Source organism: Trachymyrmex septentrionalis, unplaced genomic scaffold (genome assembly GCF_001594115.1).
Source record: "Trachymyrmex septentrionalis isolate Tsep2-gDNA-1 unplaced genomic scaffold, Tsep1.0 scaffold367, whole genome shotgun sequence".
Taxonomy (NCBI): domain Eukaryota; kingdom Metazoa; phylum Arthropoda; class Insecta; order Hymenoptera; family Formicidae; genus Trachymyrmex; species Trachymyrmex septentrionalis.
Window position 1 is genome coordinate 194,785 of NW_017305533.1, and position 20,810 is coordinate 215,594.

General features: G+C 30.9%; 3 protein-coding genes across 9 annotated transcripts in view; 2 read left to right on the forward strand and 1 right to left on the reverse strand.

The window, feature by feature from the left end:
- Window positions 1-3,656, forward strand: part of LOC108750371 ((E3-independent) E2 ubiquitin-conjugating enzyme UBE2O) — a 9,877-nt gene extending 6,221 nt beyond the window's left edge. For both annotated transcript variants that reach the window (XM_018489776.1, XM_018489777.1), the window contains exon 9: window positions 3,581-3,656. The gene's annotated coding sequence lies outside the window, so the exon portion shown is untranslated. The remainder of the gene's footprint in view (window positions 1-3,580) is intronic.
- LOC108750373 (splicing factor U2AF 50 kDa subunit) overlaps window positions 1-9,719 on the reverse strand; it is a 20,137-nt gene extending 10,418 nt beyond the window's left edge. The window contains exons 1-8 of one of the 3 annotated variants that reach the window (XR_001939427.1): window positions 9,556-9,719; window positions 8,920-9,149; window positions 8,163-8,423; window positions 7,844-7,994; window positions 7,675-7,730; window positions 4,878-5,159; window positions 4,624-4,788; window positions 4,118-4,554 (exon numbers count right to left, since the gene is read on the reverse strand). Coding sequence is in view for 2 of the 3 variants with exons in the window: in XM_018489780.1 (XP_018345282.1) it covers window positions 4,423-4,554; window positions 4,624-4,788; window positions 4,878-5,159; window positions 7,675-7,730; window positions 7,844-7,994; window positions 8,163-8,423; window positions 8,920-9,149; window positions 9,556-9,577 (1,299 nt within the window). In the remaining variant the exon portion in view is untranslated. Of the gene's footprint in view, window positions 1-3,895; window positions 4,555-4,623; window positions 4,789-4,877; window positions 5,160-7,674; window positions 7,731-7,843; window positions 7,995-8,162; window positions 8,424-8,919; window positions 9,150-9,555 lie in introns of those variants that run through there. The other 2 variants (XM_018489781.1, XM_018489780.1) reach the window with 2 other exon arrangements.
- Window positions 9,720-11,819: 2,100 nt separating this feature from the next.
- Window positions 11,820-17,629, forward strand: LOC108750382 (protein zyg-11 homolog B-like). Of its 4 annotated transcripts, none has more exons than XM_018489795.1 (10): window positions 11,820-12,483; window positions 12,662-12,894; window positions 12,961-13,198; window positions 13,267-13,461; window positions 13,541-13,938; window positions 14,072-14,217; window positions 15,053-15,441; window positions 16,286-16,655; window positions 16,769-17,108; window positions 17,308-17,629. In XM_018489795.1, the coding sequence occupies exons 2-10, from the start codon at window positions 12,759-12,761 to the stop codon at window positions 17,451-17,453; spliced, it is 2,358 nt and encodes a 785-aa protein (XP_018345297.1). In that variant the 5' UTR covers window positions 11,820-12,483; window positions 12,662-12,758; the 3' UTR covers window positions 17,454-17,629. The 4 variants fall into 4 exon arrangements, with proteins under 4 accessions (XP_018345297.1, XP_018345300.1, XP_018345299.1 ...); XM_018489798.1 differs by having other exon boundaries at window positions 13,541-13,716; XM_018489797.1 differs by having other exon boundaries at window positions 13,024-13,198.
- Window positions 17,630-20,810: the final 3,181 nt, after the last annotated feature.

Here is a 20,810-nt window from a genome sequence, read left to right on the forward strand (position 1 = left end):
TATATATATATATACACATACATACATACACACTACTAACTTATTGCATACGGAATTTTGAATCATACACATCATACACACATTTGCGATATGTATGCATTGAGGTATTTAATAACGATGCGATAATTCCTAACAAACTCCATGACAGTTGTTGCTCCACAGTTATAGAAATGTTTTGGGGAATAATTACAAGAATAACCATAGCGACACCGAAAAATGCGATTATAGATCTAAAAGAAATGCAACGTGCGCACATGCACATATACGCACATACATACGATTTCGTATACTATTTAGAACTGTTAAATTCACATTAATATCAGCATCAACGTAAAAAGAAAAAAGATACCTATGTAATACTGCTCTCGCATTTAGTTCCATACTCTTAAAGCGAATTATGCATTGTCTGTGACAAATAAGGTAGCTTCAATTTCAATCTAGAATAAAGATGTATACATATATATGTATACATATATATATATATATATATATATATATATATATATATATATATATATATATATATATATATATATATATATATATATATATATATATATATATATATATATATATATATATATATATATATATATATATATATATATATATATATATATATATATATATGTAGTGCGAAAATATGAGCGAAATTTACATTTCTGTAAAAAAAAAAGAAAAAAATGTGGAAGATAAAAATCCATAACAATATGAATTAATGAAAAGCCGCATTAGGAATTTAAAGCGTAATAATAAAACATCAATTTAGCGCAGCGCATTTTCACGACTGCATTTTCATTTATGACTATCGCAAGTAAAATAGGTCGGTTATTTCTGTCGAAGTATGTCTTGAAGTTATTATGCCATCCAAGTATTACAAATATTCTCAAGAGCTATGAAGTGACTTTAATCGCAAGCGTGTAAGGTATAATGTAGAAAAAAGAAATTCATATTTAGATGGGATCTCCACGGTGGCTATGCCCGATATTATGAATTTTCTTAGTATAGCGTGTAAAGAATAGAGATTTAGAAAGAAATGCATTATCTTTCTGTCAATCTTCCTTTGGCGAGATTTTCCGTACATTCGTCACAGATAGATTCTCCTTTCATTCCTATTATTTTTCGAATCGTGAGGAAGGACTGATCTGAATGTTTTATTTCAGTATGTAATGAGTTAATAATTATTATTGTATTATTTAATATATATATTTAAATACAAGAAAACCCACACATAGAAGTATCTCCTCCTAATTTTGATTTTTGAATATGGTGTTTTCTAAATGAAGATAAGGGACACATATTTATTTATAAGGATACAATCACACTTTTAAATGGTGCACTTTAAGGGATGCTTTGAAACAAATTTCGGTTTTTTTTTAAGCAAATATAATTGAAAGTAAGAGATAAAAAAAATGTAGAAAAAATATTTTTAATTTTTATTTTTTATAAATAAAAATTTGGAATGTAAATTTTTTAAAGTTTTTAAAAGTATGATTGGATCTTTATAAAAAAAATACATGTTCCTTATTTTTGTCTAGAAAACAACATATTCAGAGATTATCAAGATTAGAGAGGAACATGGGTTTCCTTGTAAGGTGCATTATAGACGTGCGCGCGCGTACACACACACACACACACACACACACACAGAGAGAGAGAGAGAGAGAGAGAGAGTATTATTTATTTATTTTGTTTAGCGATTTGTGCGTAATCTTAAGCGAGGAAGTTGTTTTCTGCAGAATTACATTTTTTTCCATGATAAACATATAAAAAGATAGCAAGATCAAAAAAATAGAAAATAAGTTCCCAGATTGAAGTCAGTTTAGGAATGCAATACGCTGGTAGAACATTCAAATATTCATTAAAATTTTTTTTTTTTACAATTTTTTAAACGTAGAAGAAACATGTACTCGCTATTGTTTAGTTGATTACAAAGATTTTCAAAGCGTCGACGTTTCCTATATTTTTACTTAGTGAAAGACAGAAAGGAACGTTCTTCGAGTAATTCATGGTGCTGACGAATAAAATTATTAGAAAAGGCACAGAGATGTTTTCGATTCTTGTTACGACTGTAAATGAGTATATACTATACTATAGGGATAGAGAAAAGGCGTGTTGCGAGATTGCCGAAACGTTAAATGGAATTTAGAATGCTTGTTTACGTGCTAGCTATACTTATCTTATATTGAGATCACGGTAATTAATATTCATAAGTTGTATTTGAAGTTTTAACGTCGCACTTCTTCGAAAGAAAAAAAAAAGAAAAGAAATTCGCACATTCAGGCAGCCCCTTGCAAGGGGCTGCCTGAATGTGCGAATTATTACAATCACATCGATGCTAATTTTCAAGCGTAAAATAAAAAAATGTATTCTAGTCTTAACATGAAATGTATGGCGGATTTTTATTTAACTTTTTATTTAATTTATTTGAAACTGAATTCTTCCCGCCTCTTCTCCATCGTCCTTTCGTTCGTTGACATTCATCACAAGCTCCAACATATGTTAACTTATTCAAGATTGTTTTTCTTATCGAAATTGTGCGTGTTGTCTTACATCTGTAAACCTCAATTTGAAGGCACACGCATCGATCGAACGTAATTGCAATAATTCTGTAATGATTTGTTATAGATATAATTCAGTTTCTTTAATTTGGATTAATAAAAGGATGAACGGACTTTTAAATGTCCTATTCTTTACCGGTCGACATTGTACTCTTGAAAATCCTTAATCCTGCTACCTCGTTTTTATTTCGATGTACAATAATTCGAGCACTATAAAAGAACATAACTTATTGACATTTATATATTGTACAATCTCAATCAAAAATCTTAAGCGACACTATAACAGATCATTGGCAATTTTCGTTTTTTTTAGAAAAAATATTGATTAATATAAAGATTGAAAATTTTATGCAATAATTAATGTAACAAATTGCAATATAATAATGCAACAATAGGTTGACAATTCTCAATCAGTGTTCTAAATTTGCACAACATCGTCAGGTGTAGAAACGTGAATATTCGTACAAATGAAAATATATCTCACTATCTTAAAACAGATAAGCTGTACACTCACTTATCTCTTATCAAAGGTGTGATTCAGTACGCACCGTCACATTATACAGTTCACTACAGCGATTAGACCTGTTCTTTTATTTCTCATCTATTGATCTTTTTCGACAGAAAAATGTATTCGAGAAAATTTGTGTGTTATTTAACTATAGCTTTACGTAAGTAACGTTTAATTTTAATATGCAAAAAGTGTCGATAAATTCGTCTATAATCGATAGTAAAAATTTGATGATTCTATTTTTCATACCATTTACATCATCAAGAAACCGTTGCTGATTGATCAAAAATAATTACAGAGTTTTATCAGGATGAATAATCATCCTTAACATTTACCATCCTAAATGAGAATTTAATCATTTTTATTAAATTGATATGATAATGTCGCAATTATTATTTTTATAATTATTTTTGTCAATAAATCTTAACATTACACAATATAACACGCAAAAAATCATAGATTCCATATACAAATAAATTAATCCTTTTTTCACTTTCTGAACAACGAATAGTTCTAATGGGAATATTCCTGGAAGAAATCGAGGCAAGACGCAAAATTTTAAGAGGCCGAAAAACAATAACCAGACGTTATTACAGTAAGTGGGATGAGAAGAACGCGTTATCGAAATCGCAAGTCTGAATATTAAATCATTTTTAGGAGGTACGGCTATACCGGCCTGGGCCATAATACTTCTAACGGGCATCGGTATGCTGCTACTCGGCGGTGGACTTTATGCATTATTGCAGAAATTCGTGGTGGACGCCGCGGACACCGGGGAGGGTAGTAATTCCTACACACCTGCGTTACAGCTCGCGAGTTGAGTCAATTTTCCACAAAATCTCTAATAATCCTCACTTATCGCTATACTGAATCATCAATATCGTAAATTATATGTATGTAGAAATAAAAAAAACTTTACAGAAATATAATGACATTGTGGTTTTGCTTTATTAATTCTGCAGTCTTATTCTGTCTATTATCCTTTGCCTTTGCAGGGAATCTATTTATTTTCTTCTTTTAACAGGTTTAGCAAATTATCACTTACCACTGTTCATTTTATATTAACGACCAAATGTATTTATTATTACATATGTTCATACTCGTGTCTTTAAAGCGCGGAGAAAACGTAATCACACGATTGTGTATCGGAATTTTTGCCGGTGTTGCGATATACTTACAATTCTAATCGCTTGCCGCTAAACACGACAAATTTCTTTTATTATCATCGATTATTCATTGGTAAATGTATAATTCTCTCGAAATACGTTTAGATTATTCAAATACCACATATACAATGTATTATATATATATATATATATATAATTAAATGGTATGAAAAGAGAATTTTACAGTTTAGAATTCTCTACGATGATACTTGTCGGGATCGAAGTACGATGTAACTACGACGCGATTATTAAACTTTCGGCCTGTGAGAGTCTGTTGCGCCTTTTGGCAGTCAATCACGCTATTGAATTCTACGAATACCTATAACAGAATAAAAAGTGATAAATAACATGTAAAAGCATATTAATAATATGTATCGATATTAAGTACCTTGCCGCAGCCAGGAACGTCAACACCCTCAATAGGTCTAGGAATCTCCACAGATCGAACAACTCCGTATTTGTTACACTCTTCTTTAATATCCTCCAGAATGTCCTCATACTCTTCTTCTTCCATTAGCTCTTCTGGCGTAACCATATTGAGCAAACAAAGCACCTGAAAGATATTGTACAATTATAAATCCGATTGCAAAATCATTAATTTGCATCATTTGCGAAAACAATTTCGTTCGATTTAGCTCTTACTTCAGTCGCAGGTCCGCTCGTGCCAACCATTGACAAACCAGGCACTTGAATTTGTACTGGAGCTTGCGCGCCTATCATAGGATTTTTAGCACCAACGCTGGCGCGTTGCACGATTAATTTCTTGTCGCCCAGTTGCATTCCATTCAAACCGGCGATCGCCTGGTCAGTCATCGAAACGTCTACATATTCACAGAACGCATATCCTTTGGAAAGACCGGTCGCGGAATCCTTTACTAGATTGAACGCCCTCAGTTGTCCAAAGCTCATCAATAGTTCTTTCACCTGTATTATCATGAAAAATATTATTCTCTCACTCGCGTAATAAAGTTTTTGAATCTATAAAATGTAGACAATGCAACTATGATAAATATTAATTAATTGCAAAAATTTTTACAATTAGATGAAGATTATTAGATGAAGATTATTAGATGTAAAAATTTATGTACAAGATATTAAACATTTTTGTTTACATGTAATTAGATACAATAAAATTTTGCATTTAAATGAGATTAATTATCTTTGTTATATTAAGTCACATCAAAATAAAATAAAAATTTTAAAAGATTTTTACAATAGTATTAAAAAAAGAAGAAAAGAAGATATTGCACCAATTAATGATTTAATTAGATTTCCAACCAATTATCTACAGAAGAATATGAGAAAAAAAAGTTGCATAGTCTAAATATGAGAAAAATGAAATATGAATGTGCATAGATATGCTTGCGTATTTTAATCACTCTTTCCTCGGTGGTAACTCCTTACACACCGCCCTCATGTCCGACGAAACAATTTCCACTTAATTGCGCTCCGGCGTCTTTCCTTACATTCGTTCATTATTTCAAACACTGATTTTTGTGTGTCTTTGATATTTTTTAATTATAATATATGTATTAAATTTACTTACATCTCCACACGGGTTGGGAAACTGAAAACTCAAAACTTTAGATAACAGCATGTTGCTCTTATTAAAGAATTTCTTTTTTTTTTGCGAACTTGATTCTGATAATTAACTAATTACTCGGCGCGATTTAGTATCTATCTAAATTAAGCAACATGCTTTTATTGATGTGAAACTATTGATATGAATCAGAGAACGCACCATTGGCACAGGAGAACCGAGAACACATCGAGGAAGGGGGGCTACAAAATTGTCGCATAAACCCAATGTACGAAGGCATGAGAATGGTATAAGTACTTGCCTCGAGGGACTGGACTTAGCCTCTCTCCAGGCAGTGTGGTATTTTGTCATGTTCGGTAGTAGTAGTAGTGGTAGAAGTAGTGGTAGAAGTAGTGGTAAGCGAATGCTTTTGATCGGCGCGACCCTAAGCTAAGAAATGGGGAGAAAGGGTACTGGTATCAGTCCATAGTTTACTACATAATGACGAGACGTTCATATTCTTTTTTTTTTTTACTCTCTTACGAATTTGAACATAGTTCATTTGTAAGAATACCGTTACATTTAACTTCTTAATGTCCAATGAAATTGCCATTTCTTTTTTATTAATATTTTCCGTTTTTCTTTGCATTGCCATTTTTTTTCAAATTCTCAATGCATCGATATATTCGAAGATCATTCGTTCGCGGTAACCTGTAAACGTAACAAGGCACAAGACGAGACGTGCAGTAAAGCCTGAAAAGCCTGTAAAAAGAATAGCTGCAAAAAGGAAAAAGTATTCCTGAAAAGAATATATACCGGAGAACTTGGAGCTGTTACCAGATGCACATAAAATTATGTGTTGACCCTGTAATCCCAAAAAAAGAAAGAAAAGGAAAAAAAACTGCTACATGTAAAAACGTTGATCTTATGTTTTTCTTGTAGACCTAAAAAAGATCCATTTTTGCAACATGTATCATTGCTGCATAAAAGTGGACGACTCTGTAAAAGCATTTCAAATTGGAAATAGAAGTCATAGACAGCTTTAATGAGCTTTTTTTTTTCAAGAAGTCACACGTATCTCTATTTCGTTTATTTTTCTGCATCAGATTAAACGCGAATGATCGTCTATTTCCTTTGTTCGATTTATTTCTGAATACAATCAGAACAAATTCTTTTTCCCCCCTCCCCCTTGCCTGTTGACTTTCCTAAAAAAAAGATTGCCTAGATTTGAGACTCGTATCTCCTCGTGATGGACTGGGTCCGCGATGTGCCTAGAAAGGCTGTAAGAGAGAGAGAGAGAGAGAGAAAGAGAGAAAGGATAACCGTTGATGCGACTGCATACCCCCACCTAAATGCTGTAAACGCCACTAATGCTCCCTAAACTAAATATGCCATATTGGAAAGACAAGAAGATGCGAGGAATGATAAAGGAAATTCCACAGGAAAACGAGAAGCAGATCATCCGAAGATAAACACAAAAAGAGCACGGAGTCACACGATCCGAATAAACACACCTCTACCTAATAAGGAACCTAATCAACGCCGAAATCTTGGTGGAAACGCATACATACCTCTGTTGAACTTGAGTAAGATGGGGGGGTTCTCGGTCGTTTGTGTTTATGTGAGTGCACTCACTGCTAAATAGCTAAATACCTATATCATAATTTAGTCCTTTGAGGGTAACTTACAACGCAACAGGATTAGTATACGCGCGTTTCCATACTAATCCCGCGGTTGACATCGCGATGCAATTTTTCGTCGATCATTGAAGCCGATTCTCATGATTGATAAAAGTTTATGCCAGCCACAGCAATGCAACTCAATAGATTAATGCAACTGATTGGAATAGGCGTCAATGGAGAAGAACTGCATCCAAAGGTGTGCAATAAATAAAATTATTTCATGGATTTGCCGGCATACCTGTTCCTCGTTCAAATAATTTGGTAAACCACCAATGAAGATTTTATGCGGAGAATCTGAAAGATAACACGATTAAAATAAATATAAAATTATTGTCAAGTGTGTTAGAAGTCAAGCCAATAGGCTTTGATAATAATAAAATATAAGAAAATGTATGTTTAAAACATACCAGGAACCGTACCTGGCACGTTCATGCTTGGATTATCGGTCATTCCCGGCATTGGCTGATAATCATGTGGCCTTCTTATCTTCAGACTCTGCCCTTTGAAATTTATGCCATCGAATGCCATAGCCTGTGTAGTTTCATCTATCGATCGGAACTATATTTAAAAGATAAGAAGGAATAAGAAATGTTATCAGTACTGAAATTACTTAAGTAACAACAAATTAAAATGTGTAATAAATGTGTGTATGTGTACACCATATTTGTTTATGACATATAAAAAGTGATATAAATATGTATCTAATACGTATGTGATAAGTTATACCTCCAAAAATGCGAAATTTTTGTCTAAATTAATTTGACACGCCAATACTGGATTTCCAGCGGCTTGTGCAAGTCCAGAGAGATGCATTTGTTGATTGAAAAACTCCATCATTTCTTCCTCGGTAACACCGAATGGAATGTTCCCTACGTAAAGTCTTCTTGCTTGGCGAGTTATAGTGCTACCAACTACAGGCACAGCTGCTTGTGGCGTATCTGCTACAATATTCGCAGGTATTTGTCCAGCAGCTTGCATAGCCTTATACTGTATAAATAAAAGACATATCAACATATACATATAGAAAACATATACATCAACATATAACATATGTGTGTATACACAATAGCATTTATTTATAAGCTTTTAGAACTAAAGTACCCTAGGATATTTTAAACAAATAAAAGTTATGTAATTTTATACAAGCATATTTGTGGTACAATTTTGTAAATTGTTGAAACAATAGATAGCGACTATTGCATTAACAATATATTTGGTGCACGAGGCTGTCATCTTTTTAATAAAGTATATAATTATTAACATGATTAACATAAAATTTATCACTGATAAGATATTATTAATAGTATTTTGTCAGTGTATTTGTAAATCTAGTCAGAGGCATGTAAAAAAGAGTTATATTCATTGGGATAAAAAAGGATGCTTGAAGATCATAAGGGATTAAATGCAAATTTTATAAACTCAACATGAATACATGTCTAAAGTAATTTCAAGAGAGTCCAAGATATAGTACAAGTAATCTTGCCTGCAAAGGAGTAATATGTTCGAAACCAGGTGGTGGTACATCCCAATATAAAGATGGCTTTCTTCTTCTAGAGCTCCGATTCTTCTTCGGCGAACTACTTCTTTTTCTGTCTCTGCGATCTTTGGAGCGAGAACGAGAACGCTTTCTGCGATCCCTACTGCGTGATCGGTGTCGCCTGTCACGATCTCTATCACGATCTCTGTCCTTATCCCGATCTTGTCTATCACGATCTAGATATAAAAAATTAATATATTACTTGATCATCAAATTATATAATAGTAATTTACCTGCAAATTATTGGTATATATATCACTATGTTTAATATCGAACAAACATTAATGTTTAAATATTTAATAAAAAATAAATAGACAATATATTCTTAATATATACTAATATACTTATCTAAATACAAATATTTCAAATTGTATAAATTTGTTATAGTATGAACACAAGAGAATTTAAATAAATTTAACATCTAATTAACGAAGGCCCAAAAATCAATTATTTAAACTGTTTACTAATTCGTGTCCGGCCATTACATACTTATCGCAAACAGATCGGTTGGCTAGTTAATAACGCGGGAATATCGCGGGGATGGTTTGAGAATGGAACGCGTCAATTTATTAAATTACTCACCTCCGTTAAAATCTTCACCCATCTTTGATGCGCTACTTCACTTGAGGAAACGCACGACGCTAAAAAATAACAAATTCCAGGAACATTAACTACTTGACAAACCTCCTTTTACAAAATGGCGAGAGAATATTGGAATATATATGCGAGTACGCACGCGGCCATGAAATATCATGCAACTCCAAGATGGCGAGCGCCAAGGCCAACAAGAGCAGTCAAATTAAGTCCATGCACACTGAACAATTGGGTCCAGTTCAAATCAGTTCAGGCAAAGTCACAAGATCTGTTTTTTATTGCTGTACTTTCTGAACTGGTACACACAGTGCAATAAGTTAAAGTGAAACAAATTTACGTTTATTTTACTTCAACTTATTGCACTACTTATTGATCTACAATAGGTTTTTAAGCTTTAAGCCATAAGCCATGGACGAATCAGTCAATAGGTGCATCCAGAAGCACGACCGCTCACTGAGCGTTCATTGAGCTCTTGTACCTGTTTGGTCTATATTTTTAAATCTAATAGAATATGCCAATCAGATGTAAGAGCCCTCTGAACGCTCGGTGAGCGGTCGTACTTCAGGATACACCTAATTATTCTAATATTCTCCTCACATTTGGCTGTAAGCTCGGATCTACAATAGATTTTTAAGCCTTAAGCTATAAGAAATAAACGAATCATAGAGCCAGTCTTACCAACTTCGATTAACCTAATCAATCGATTAAATATCAATCGTGATTGGTCAATTCTGCTAAACACCAAATGCAATTGATCAGTTCCAATGTAACAACGACCGATTAGGGATGCTCTCCATTTGATGACACAAGTCGACATAAGTGTCGTTCTATCTTCGTCACTCTTTGTCAAGAATGTCAAGAAGGATAGAATAACGCTTGTGTTAACTTGTGTCATCAAATGGAAAGTTTAATGCTTAAGGGCATTTCTCATATGAAGACACACGTAAAGGTATATCCACACAACTTGCATAGCCGCATAAATATATACATAAAAAAAAATTATCCAATTGCATTTGTCTTTTAAAGTCGCACATAAAATATGATTGGATAATTTTCTTTATGCATATGTTTATACGGCTATGCAAATTTGTGTAGATGTACTCTAAAATGTGATTGGATAATTTTTTTTATGCATATGTTTATGCAGTTATGGAAATTTGTGCGGATACCCTAAGACCAGCGTTCCATGAACGGAAATTTACAGCAAAACGAATCAAACAGCGAGACCAATCACAATCGCAGAAAAAAAAAGCAGAATAATAATTGCAGAATTGTGGTTGATCGCGTTATTCCGCTGTAAATTTCTGCTTCATGGGACGTCAGCTTAAGAGCCATTCCATATAAACTTGCACAGCCGCATAAACATATGCGTAAAGAAAATCATCCAATATTTTACGTTTGCCTCATGACAGAAATGTGATTGGATAATTTTCTTTATGCATATGGTTATGCGGCTATGTAAGTTTGTGTGAAATCGCCCTAAGTCCGGACAATAAGTTTTTAAATCTTAAGCCTTAAGAAATGGATGAATCACAATCGATTATTCTTCTTGCATTCAACAGTAATTGATCAATTTCTTACGGCTTAAGGCTTAAAACACCTATTGTAGATCCGAACCAACCAATCAGTAGACATGAATAATCTGTTACGTTCAACCACTTTACGAACAACACTTTCAAGTATTATAACTTATAAAGTCTTATAACTTACAAAATTTTCTTAATGAAAAATAACTTTATAATAGTGTTTTAAAATGCTTTAGCCTGGTATTGTCGCTCTCTGTACACCTTAACTGCGCGCCAAATTTCGAAAAATCAATTCAGCGCGCAATTCAAATGACAACATATATATGGTATATAAAAATTCACATAGAATCATTTAAACACTAAAGATTCAGCTTTGACCGTTATAAGCTTTCTTTCGTATTGGATATTTTATATTTATTATTAAATCCATCTTTATGACAATTATGTATATGGCTTTTATATACATCAATGCACACTAACGTATCCCAGTCGAAATCGCTAAAATTTTAACAGTCACGCGAACTTCCGTAAGATCGACTGTTTTTAATAGCACTTCGGTGCATCTGTACATATTTATATAAAATTAGAACATTGCCCGCGTGGCCGCGATTAACATGGATAATAAAGCGGCGCTTAACAGACGTCACAATTCGGTCACATTTAGATTTCGCCGTTTTTTTCGCTACCTCTCATTGAGATAAATATATATTATTATTTGCAACGGAAGGAATCGAGGATCAAGGAAGAGTCCGGGAAGTTCCGTTCTTACGCGAGAATCGATAGTTAACTCTAATTTTCTGACGCAACGATTGAAATCAGCTGAGTCGTGAAAGACACGCTCACCCCACATTCACGCTGTACCGCACGGTGACAGTTGGTGACAGCGATAATAATGACGATGATGACGACAACGACGACACGACCGCGCTCTTTTTTTGGTCTGTTTTGATATTTGACGAGTCAAAATGGCGTCTACATCACAGATGAGAGTCCGCGAGTCCTCGTGGCTGTCCTAGCAAAATTGTTTCGCAAAGTCGTACGCGCGTACATTGCATATCTTCGGATAATCCGACGTTGAGCTCTTCCTGTACGGACTTTGACGATCGACGCGATCGTATATTCGTAGTGATACATCGCGCTAATCTCGACCTCGACGCGCGACAAGTAGCGTATTCGAGTAGTGCACGAGCATTCCTCTCTGCTTCCGCATGCAGAATTGTATTATTATTATTATTATATAATCGTTATTTAAAATCCTGTTATCCAAACGTTACTGGCGGGATTACATTTGCTCACCTCCGCTGAGATTTGACTCTTGTAGGAAAGTGCTTGATCGCGCGAGGAATGCGACACGATGCCCGTTATACAGTTTACATGACGTTATTTCTATGTATGTAACCTGAAGAGGGAAATTTTTTTTGATTATATATTTATGATCATATATTTATAATCATGATGTGATTACGATATAATCTGGTGCGAGAGTATAATTTGTCTAAAGTATTGGAATATCGCAAAGTGTTGATGTTGAAGGATTCATGTGTTTTTTCTACTCTTATACTTTCAAGTTGTGGAACTATGAATACATGGATCACTGGTGCTCTCTAGAAAGCCAATAGAACAAAGGACTAAAGATTATTGCATGGATGACAGTAGAAACATAAGATGTTTGAGTCTCCGAGAAGTCTCCAGGAGGTTTGCATTGATTTTATCTGCGGTAATCTTCTTGGCCTGTGCAAGATTCACCTTAGTGATAATACTCAAGTATTGTCCAATACTCTGAGTAGTAGTTCCGTCTCTGGTAAGTAATGTATAAAACTAGCGTTCGTGCGCAGATTTTACAGAATTAAAACAGCATAAGTTTTAGATCAACAAGATATCTGTACACTAAACAGTAATAGCACAGAAGTTGCTTTTGATACTGCAACAGGTAGGACATCGTCTAACGATGCTTCCTTCAGCTCACCAACCCGGCTTACCTTTAGACATCCAGATGCCTTCTTGCCGGCCGAAATATCAGAGCAATTATTATCCAACCTATGTGAGAAGAACACATTATCTGATTTGACAATTACACTTTTTGATTCAAAAACCACTAGATTAAGGTGATGAGATTTCAGGATACTTGGAAGAAAGAAAAATGAATTTATAGTAACAGTTAATTTTTTTTCAGACACGTACGATTGAAAGATGCATCGACATTGTCAGTTAAAGGTTTAAGTGTTCTTAAGCAGCATAAGGTTATAGATTTAATAGTAAATGGTCTGAAAATCACTGTTAATGATTTAATTAGTTGTTTAGGCGATTGGAGTATACAAAATCTTAGGTCGCTAAGTGTAGCTAAAGGAAGCTTTATGGATTTTTCAAGGTTATTATAATTCTTCACATTGAATTATGGAAGTTCTTTACGAAGTTCATAATTTTATATCATGTGTATTTTGTTATAGACAACGCATGCTAGATATCGCAACATTAAATAAATTAAAAGCACTTCACACCTTGAATGTCTCAGGAACAGAATTTAATAAACATGGCTTGGATATAGTAGTCGAAGATCTTCCCCTTTTAGAAAGCTTAGATATATCTTGTACAAGAGTTGACGATATAACACCGTTGAAAAAATGTAAAGATCGTTTAAGGACATTAAATATGTATAATTTAAAGATAAGTGGATGTGGAAATTTAATACCAGTATTGCTGGAGCTAAACGAATTAAGGCATTTAGATATTTCCGATGAGAAAGATCCGCATGGTTTTGAAGTTTTTGCACCTGCTAAACCAAAAATAACAGACTTTTTAAAAACTTTGAATTGTATGCCTCATTTAACAACTTTAGACTTATCAGGTGAGTGATGCAATATATAATAATAATTGTGTATATATGTACATAGTAATCTGATAATGCATGTTGCATTTCATAAATTATTAGTTAATTATACTAATGTAGCATTTCATTAAGTGTAACATTTATTACATAGGTAAAGATGATATAAATCCGAAAGATTTAAAAAATTTCATTGCATCACATGTACGTTTGAGATTTCTGGGACTAGTACATTCTGATGCTTGTTATGATGAAAGTTTTATAGATTCAACACATAAGGATTATAGATCTGAACTTGTTGTAAGTTGACATAATATTGATATTAATGTTATGCAAGATTATATGTCTCTATTATTTTAATTTCTGAAAAATTGGAATATTTTTATTACATTATATTTGTATATTTGTATGAATATATAGTAGTATTCTTATTCATTATTATTGTTATTAGTTATGCAAAATTTGACATACTTCATCTCTTTTATATTATTTCCCTTGAATTTATAATATTAGTATATCATTACGAGTAAAGTAGTTCTTGTTCGGTTTAATATTAATTTATGCATTGTAGACGTTTGTTTATATTTCAAATCATATGCCGACAATCCGCCTGATCGAAAATGTTAAATTTATTCCATGTTGCACATTTATCAGCTAAAAAGTTGCAACACGAAGACTGTATTTTGAAACCTATCGAAAAAGTGTTCTAATTTTTTAGCTGATGAGTGTACACACAATTGGTCATTTATTTCTTAAAACGTGTTAAATTTTAAAGATAAATATTCTCTTGTATATTATACATGTCTGTATGTGTTATAGAAAAATTATTACAATATATTGATGTTTGATATTAATTGTTCGTACATCTATTCTATGAAATATGTATTCCATAACAAATCAATTTCCATTTGCAAATATAAAAAAAATTGCTAATTGTAAAATTAATTTTCTATTTTTTGTTAGAAATTTCGTTATTTATATATTATATAGATAAAAAATAAAAGTATAAATATGCGAATTAAATAGCACAATAATCATCAATAATTAATTGAAAAGGAAAAAAATGATAGATGCAATTTTTGATAGATGCAATTCATATGAAATAATACATATTTTATCTCGTCTTTTGCTTCAGATCAGTGGTACAGCAACAGAATCTCAAATTTTGGAAGCTCTTAGGAGGTATACATACAGACCAATATATCTTCAAAAATGTCTATTTAACTTATTCCGTTTGACACCAAATTTTCTTGAACCACGAGTTGATGTGATAAAATTAGTGTTACCTGGAATGAGAGAACATCCACAGGAGTTTCGTGTACAAATGGCAGCTACTGCGTGTATCTATAATCTTACAAAGGGTGAATTAGCTCTTATGATTCATCCATCAATACTTAAACAAATAGTCGAATTAACATTATTAGCAATGGAATCATATCCAACTAATCATCAACTTCAAAAGAATACGTTATTAACCCTGTGTAGCGATAGAATCCTGCAGGATGTTGCATTTGACAAATATAGGTATTTACATAAATTTATATATACAGGTAATCTATTTTAATCAATCCAGTTAATTTTCTTCGAAATTTTTTTGTGTTAATAATTCAGAGAAAATTGACTGGATTGATCAAAATGGATCACCGTGTACATGAATCTATAATTTCGAAATTAAGTATTCTGAGATTTCAATATCTTTAGTTTTAAACTCTTTATCAATATTTTATGTATTATTTGCTATAATATGCAAATTTACAATAACAATATTATGTTAAATAAACAATAAAAATAGATACTATCTTTTGTAAATGGAAGTTGATAAAAGACAATGTGCACATATACACTTGAATAGTCTTGGATTTAGCAATATGATGTATTGATGTCTTCACTTATTTATTATATATATATCAAAGATTATCGATCATTTTTTATTCAATCTTTCTATCTTATGTATTAAAACTTAAATATTTCCGCAAAGCGTAAAGAGATACTTTATTCTGTTATAAAACTAACTTTCCTCTGATTCACCATATTTTGATAAAATACTCTAGTATTATTTAAATTCATAATTATTCACAAAATTGTTCCTACATTTTCATTCATTTTTATATTACACTAAAATTAAAAAAGTAGTTCATTTCAAATCACAATAAATTTATATATTAGCATAAATAAATAAAAGGTATTTCTTTATATAGGTTTAATTTTTCTTACGCATATTAAATGAATGAAACGTAAATTAATATTACTATCTATATATATATATGAATATTGAAATTTCAGTATATGAATATTATATCTCTTTCTCTCTTCGTGATATACAAATAAATAAAAAAAGATTTTAATTTACAAGTTTTTAATTTAACAGATGTGCGAGATTAGTTATGAATTGCTTGTCAACATTTGATGATGCATCCATGAATCGTATGTCTGTGGCTATTTGCTCAATATTAGCAGCAAAGATATCGACATTGGAAACGTCTATGCTTGGTGCACAGCCGCAATATATGTTGAAATTGCTTGCAATGGTTAGATCTAAGGTTGAATCCAAATTAGTAGATATTACAATGAAATTTACATTAAGCGCTCTTTGGAATTTAACGGATGAGAGTGCTGCTACATGCAAGGTTTTTCTTGATGAAGGTGGAATGGAGTTATTTCTTGAAGTGTTGGATAGCTTCCAAGGAGAATCTAGTGTGGAAACTAAAGTTCTTGGTTTGTTAAACAACATAGCAGAGGTTTGTATCAATCTTCAATATGAATATATAATCCTGTAATAGAAAAATATGTATATTGTATGTTTAGTGAAACATTGTGTCAACATGTAATGTTTTTATTTTTTGTATTTTAGGTCGATCATTTGAGACCACGACTTATGCAACCTCGGTTTATAAAAATGCTTTCTATGCTGCTTGATTCCGAGCACATTGATGTATCTTATTTCGCAGCTGGTATCGCTGCACATTTACTTAGTGATGGTCCTCGATCTTGGTGTAGTATGCCATCACAACCGAGCAGAGAGCAGTTATTGGATCAACTGGTTCATGCTGTAACTCATTGGCAAACACCACAAGGAGAAATGGTTGCTTATCGCAGCTTCCAACCATTTTTTCCATTGTTACGTTGTACAGATGCATATCCCGTTCAACTCTGGGCAGTATGGGCAATTCATCACGTGTGCACAAAAAACCGTAAGCTTAAAAATAATGTTTTATATAATATAAATTTTAAGAAGTAGTTTATTTTATATAAAAATGTAATTAGATACTAACTATATAATAAAATTGTAACTTTTTTAATTCTGAAATTAAGACTTTTGAGAAAATTATTGAAATAAATAACATAATAATTATCATGTCGTAATAATCATATCGTAATATTTATTTTCAGCAAAACGTTATTGTGTGATGTTGATCAGAGAAGGAGGAGTAGAAACTTTAAAACTATTGGAAAAAACACATACAGAATATACAACACAACCGAATTTGCAAAGTTTATGTCAATCAATTTTGGAAACGCTTGAATTAAACTCTTAACGATAGCTGTTGCTTTCCAATTTGAAAATTAAATACCACATGGTATACTAGTCAATGTTTATCTTAGTGAAATCCTATATCCTGTTCTTTAGACCAAATGAATATAAAAATTATATGGTCATGATTATAATTATACAGTAAAGACAGATTACAATCGACAAAATACATAAAAACCATAAATCCAAAATTTTAACAATTTTTACAATTGAGTTGATATTGTGACTGAATTGAAGATCTGAATTGAGAAATAGATATTTTTTCTGCATCACACAACATTATATGTATAATTAATTTCGAAAATTATCAAAATTAGTAATAGTTGTAGGAGATAAACTAATAAAACTAAAGCAAGTTTATTATTTTAGAAAAATAAAATATATAGCTTGTAATAGTAATATTTAGATATAATTTTATAGAAAAAATTAATTTTTTATTTGAAAAAGAGGAAAAAATTATTCTTTTGAATAATTCATCTAATTACATACAGGGTATCCCGAATTTAAATGACTAAATTTCGGGAGTGTGTAGGGGATCAATAAACTAAGAAAAATTAAGTTATTTGTAAATTTTTATTTTAAGCAGTAATTATTTAGATTACTTTAGTCTCTTTTTAATAAGAGTTTATATAAATATGATTAATTACGGGTTATATTTAGACAACTATCTGTCCAAGAATCGCGTGTGTGGTGATATTAGTGCACTTCAACACGTTCATTAATACTCACAGACATTCAAACAAACGTATAGTTTATAATTACCCATATTTATACTCTTATATCTCAAGAAACTATTGCTTAAAATAAAAATTTATATAACTTTTTTATTTAATTTGTCCAAAACTTTCTTGCTGTAGTATCCTGATTCACAAATTTTAGAACATCCTCTATATAATTATGTATTTTATTGATATTATTTTAAAGTGTTATTTACGACCTCAGAATTACATTAAAATTATTACAGAAAGTAAAAGAATTAATCAATTATGTTTATCTTTTAAAATATCTCTATTTTTACAATTTATTTAATAAATGATGATTACCTTTACGATTTATATTTCAGATTCTAGTCTAGTTAATTACTTTCGTAGGAAGAATTAATTAAAATAATTATTCATTTAAAATATTTGTTTAAACTTCCACATTTACATTAGATTTATATTTTAATGATTAATAGTACAAAAAGAAAAGATGATTATATTAAACTAATTGTTGTTTTATAGAATTTATATAATGCTCTTGTGTAACATGTTTCATTGTAATATCTACTAATTTGGATTCAACCTTAGATCTAACCATTGCAAGCAATTTCAACATATATTGCGGCTGTGCACCAAGCATAGACGTTTTCAATGTCGATCTTTGCTGCTAATATTGAGCAAGTAGTAATTAATAAAATTGTATTGATGTTTGAATGAATAATTTTATGTATTGACATTATTATAAAAAGATGTAATTATTAAATTATTCTTAAATTCATATTCATTATATTTAAAATATTTTGATCAGTATATGTAATCTGGAATCATATAAACTGAAATAGTTTGTGTATTATATGTTATACAATTTACTTTTTGTACTTTCTAAAAAATTAGGCTAACCCGTTAATCTTCATTTTGCTATATAGTTGAAGGGACATGTATATGAGATAAAGGTGTTAAAATAATTATTTTGTCATACTGTGGCTGCGTTCGAAAACATCGTTCGGATGCCTTCGAATGTTTATGTTGAACAAGGACAAGATGATAAATCCAAGGCATCGGGAACATATGAGCGATATTTCCGAACGCAGCCTATAATGTTTCAAATTCAGATCTTCAATATATTTTGTTAATAAATATCCTTTATAGAATTTTCATTATTAAATATTAATAAAAACATTTTGAAAATTGATCATGTGTATTATATGCCTTCAGAGATTATACAAAAATCAGAGTTTGTAATAAAAGAGAAATACATATTAATATTAAATTATATCTGTTATTAAAATATTACGAATTTATATAAACGAAATTTATTCTTCTGATAGCATTACATGTTGACACTTAAAATGTAAGAAATATCAATTTGAATGGTACTGAATGTTAATAAACTGCTATGCCAGCCTTTATATATGCTTTTTCTTTGATGGATTTGTAATTGCATTATTACATATCAACTTTATAGTATTGATTTTATAAAATTTAAATAAATAGTAGATATGTAAAGATGCATCCTTTTCTTTCTCTTTTCATTAAAATATTTAAAATTCTATATATTAGCCAAGAAATTCTTTATTTACCACTCATTAATTTTACATTTTATGTTACACATATATCTTAATAATTCTTTTTTTTCCTTAATGAAACGTAAAAATTGTTCATGAAATTTGTATCAATTATCACTCAATTGATGCTGATGCTGCGCTGCACCTGCAAAATACTTAGCGACATGGAAGTAACATTACGAAATGTGTCTCATAAATATGTTGAAAGTCGGCACTCCTCCTAACACCTTAGCACACAATGGATCAATATTGCAGGAACATATTTTACACGCATCTTACAAATTAGTAGCAATATGTTTAAGATAAAACTGAAGATATATAGTTAGTACTGAGTAAATGAAAGTTGCACATGACAAAAAATCTACAATGTGCAATCAAAACACCTCATACAATGCAATTATGACAATTCGTAATTTCTTGGCGCAACTTTCAGTTATCATGCATACAAAATTGACTACAAATTATAGTTATGTGATATTATTCTAGACATTCACTTTGTAGTTCAATTTTTTAAATAGTTTCACAACATTTTTATGAACTGACAGGATTTTTTATCAAGTAAACAATACATATATATATGTAATTAAATAAAAATCTATTCAGATGTCATTATATTAATATTCAAATATCAATGTTTAATAGTTTAATTTTCTATTTTATAATATTCTGTTGTATCAGCCTTAACACACAACACATACATCCTTATATAATTATCCTTATAATTATGTCTATCACATTATGTAAAAATAAGATCACATTAAAATACAAATATGCTTTCATATGCTATTCTTTTATATAAAAATCAATAGAGTGCTTTTCAGTTTCTGTTTTTAAGTGTACACAAAAATTTTCAAGTATATATTTTTAAATAATATTGTATTATTTGTAGGAGCTATTTACTAAGAATATTATTGTTTTTAATAAATACACATGTAATATATTTATGAAAACTTAATGATGTAGTATTAACTTTATTGAAGTTTAGATATCTCTTGCATACATGTATATATAAGTACGTTAGACTGTTAGTAATTAATATTTCATAAATTTGTTAAAACTGAATTGAAATTTAAACTCAAACATTTCAATAATTAA

What these genes read in the sequence shown, in the direction of transcription:
- LOC108750382 (XM_018489795.1), top strand. Translation starts at nt 12,759, where the DNA reads ATGTTTGAGTCTCCGAGAAGTCTCCAGGAGGTTTGCATTGATTTTATC. An exon ending in TCAAAAACCACTAGATTAAG is followed by an intron (nt 13,199 to 13,266) that starts GTGATGAGATTT and finishes ATTTTTTTTCAG; the next exon opens with ACACGTACGATTGAAAGATG. An exon ending in TCACGTGTGCACAAAAAACC is followed by an intron (nt 17,109 to 17,307) that starts GTAAGCTTAAAA and finishes ATTTATTTTCAG; the next exon opens with CAAAACGTTATTGTGTGATG.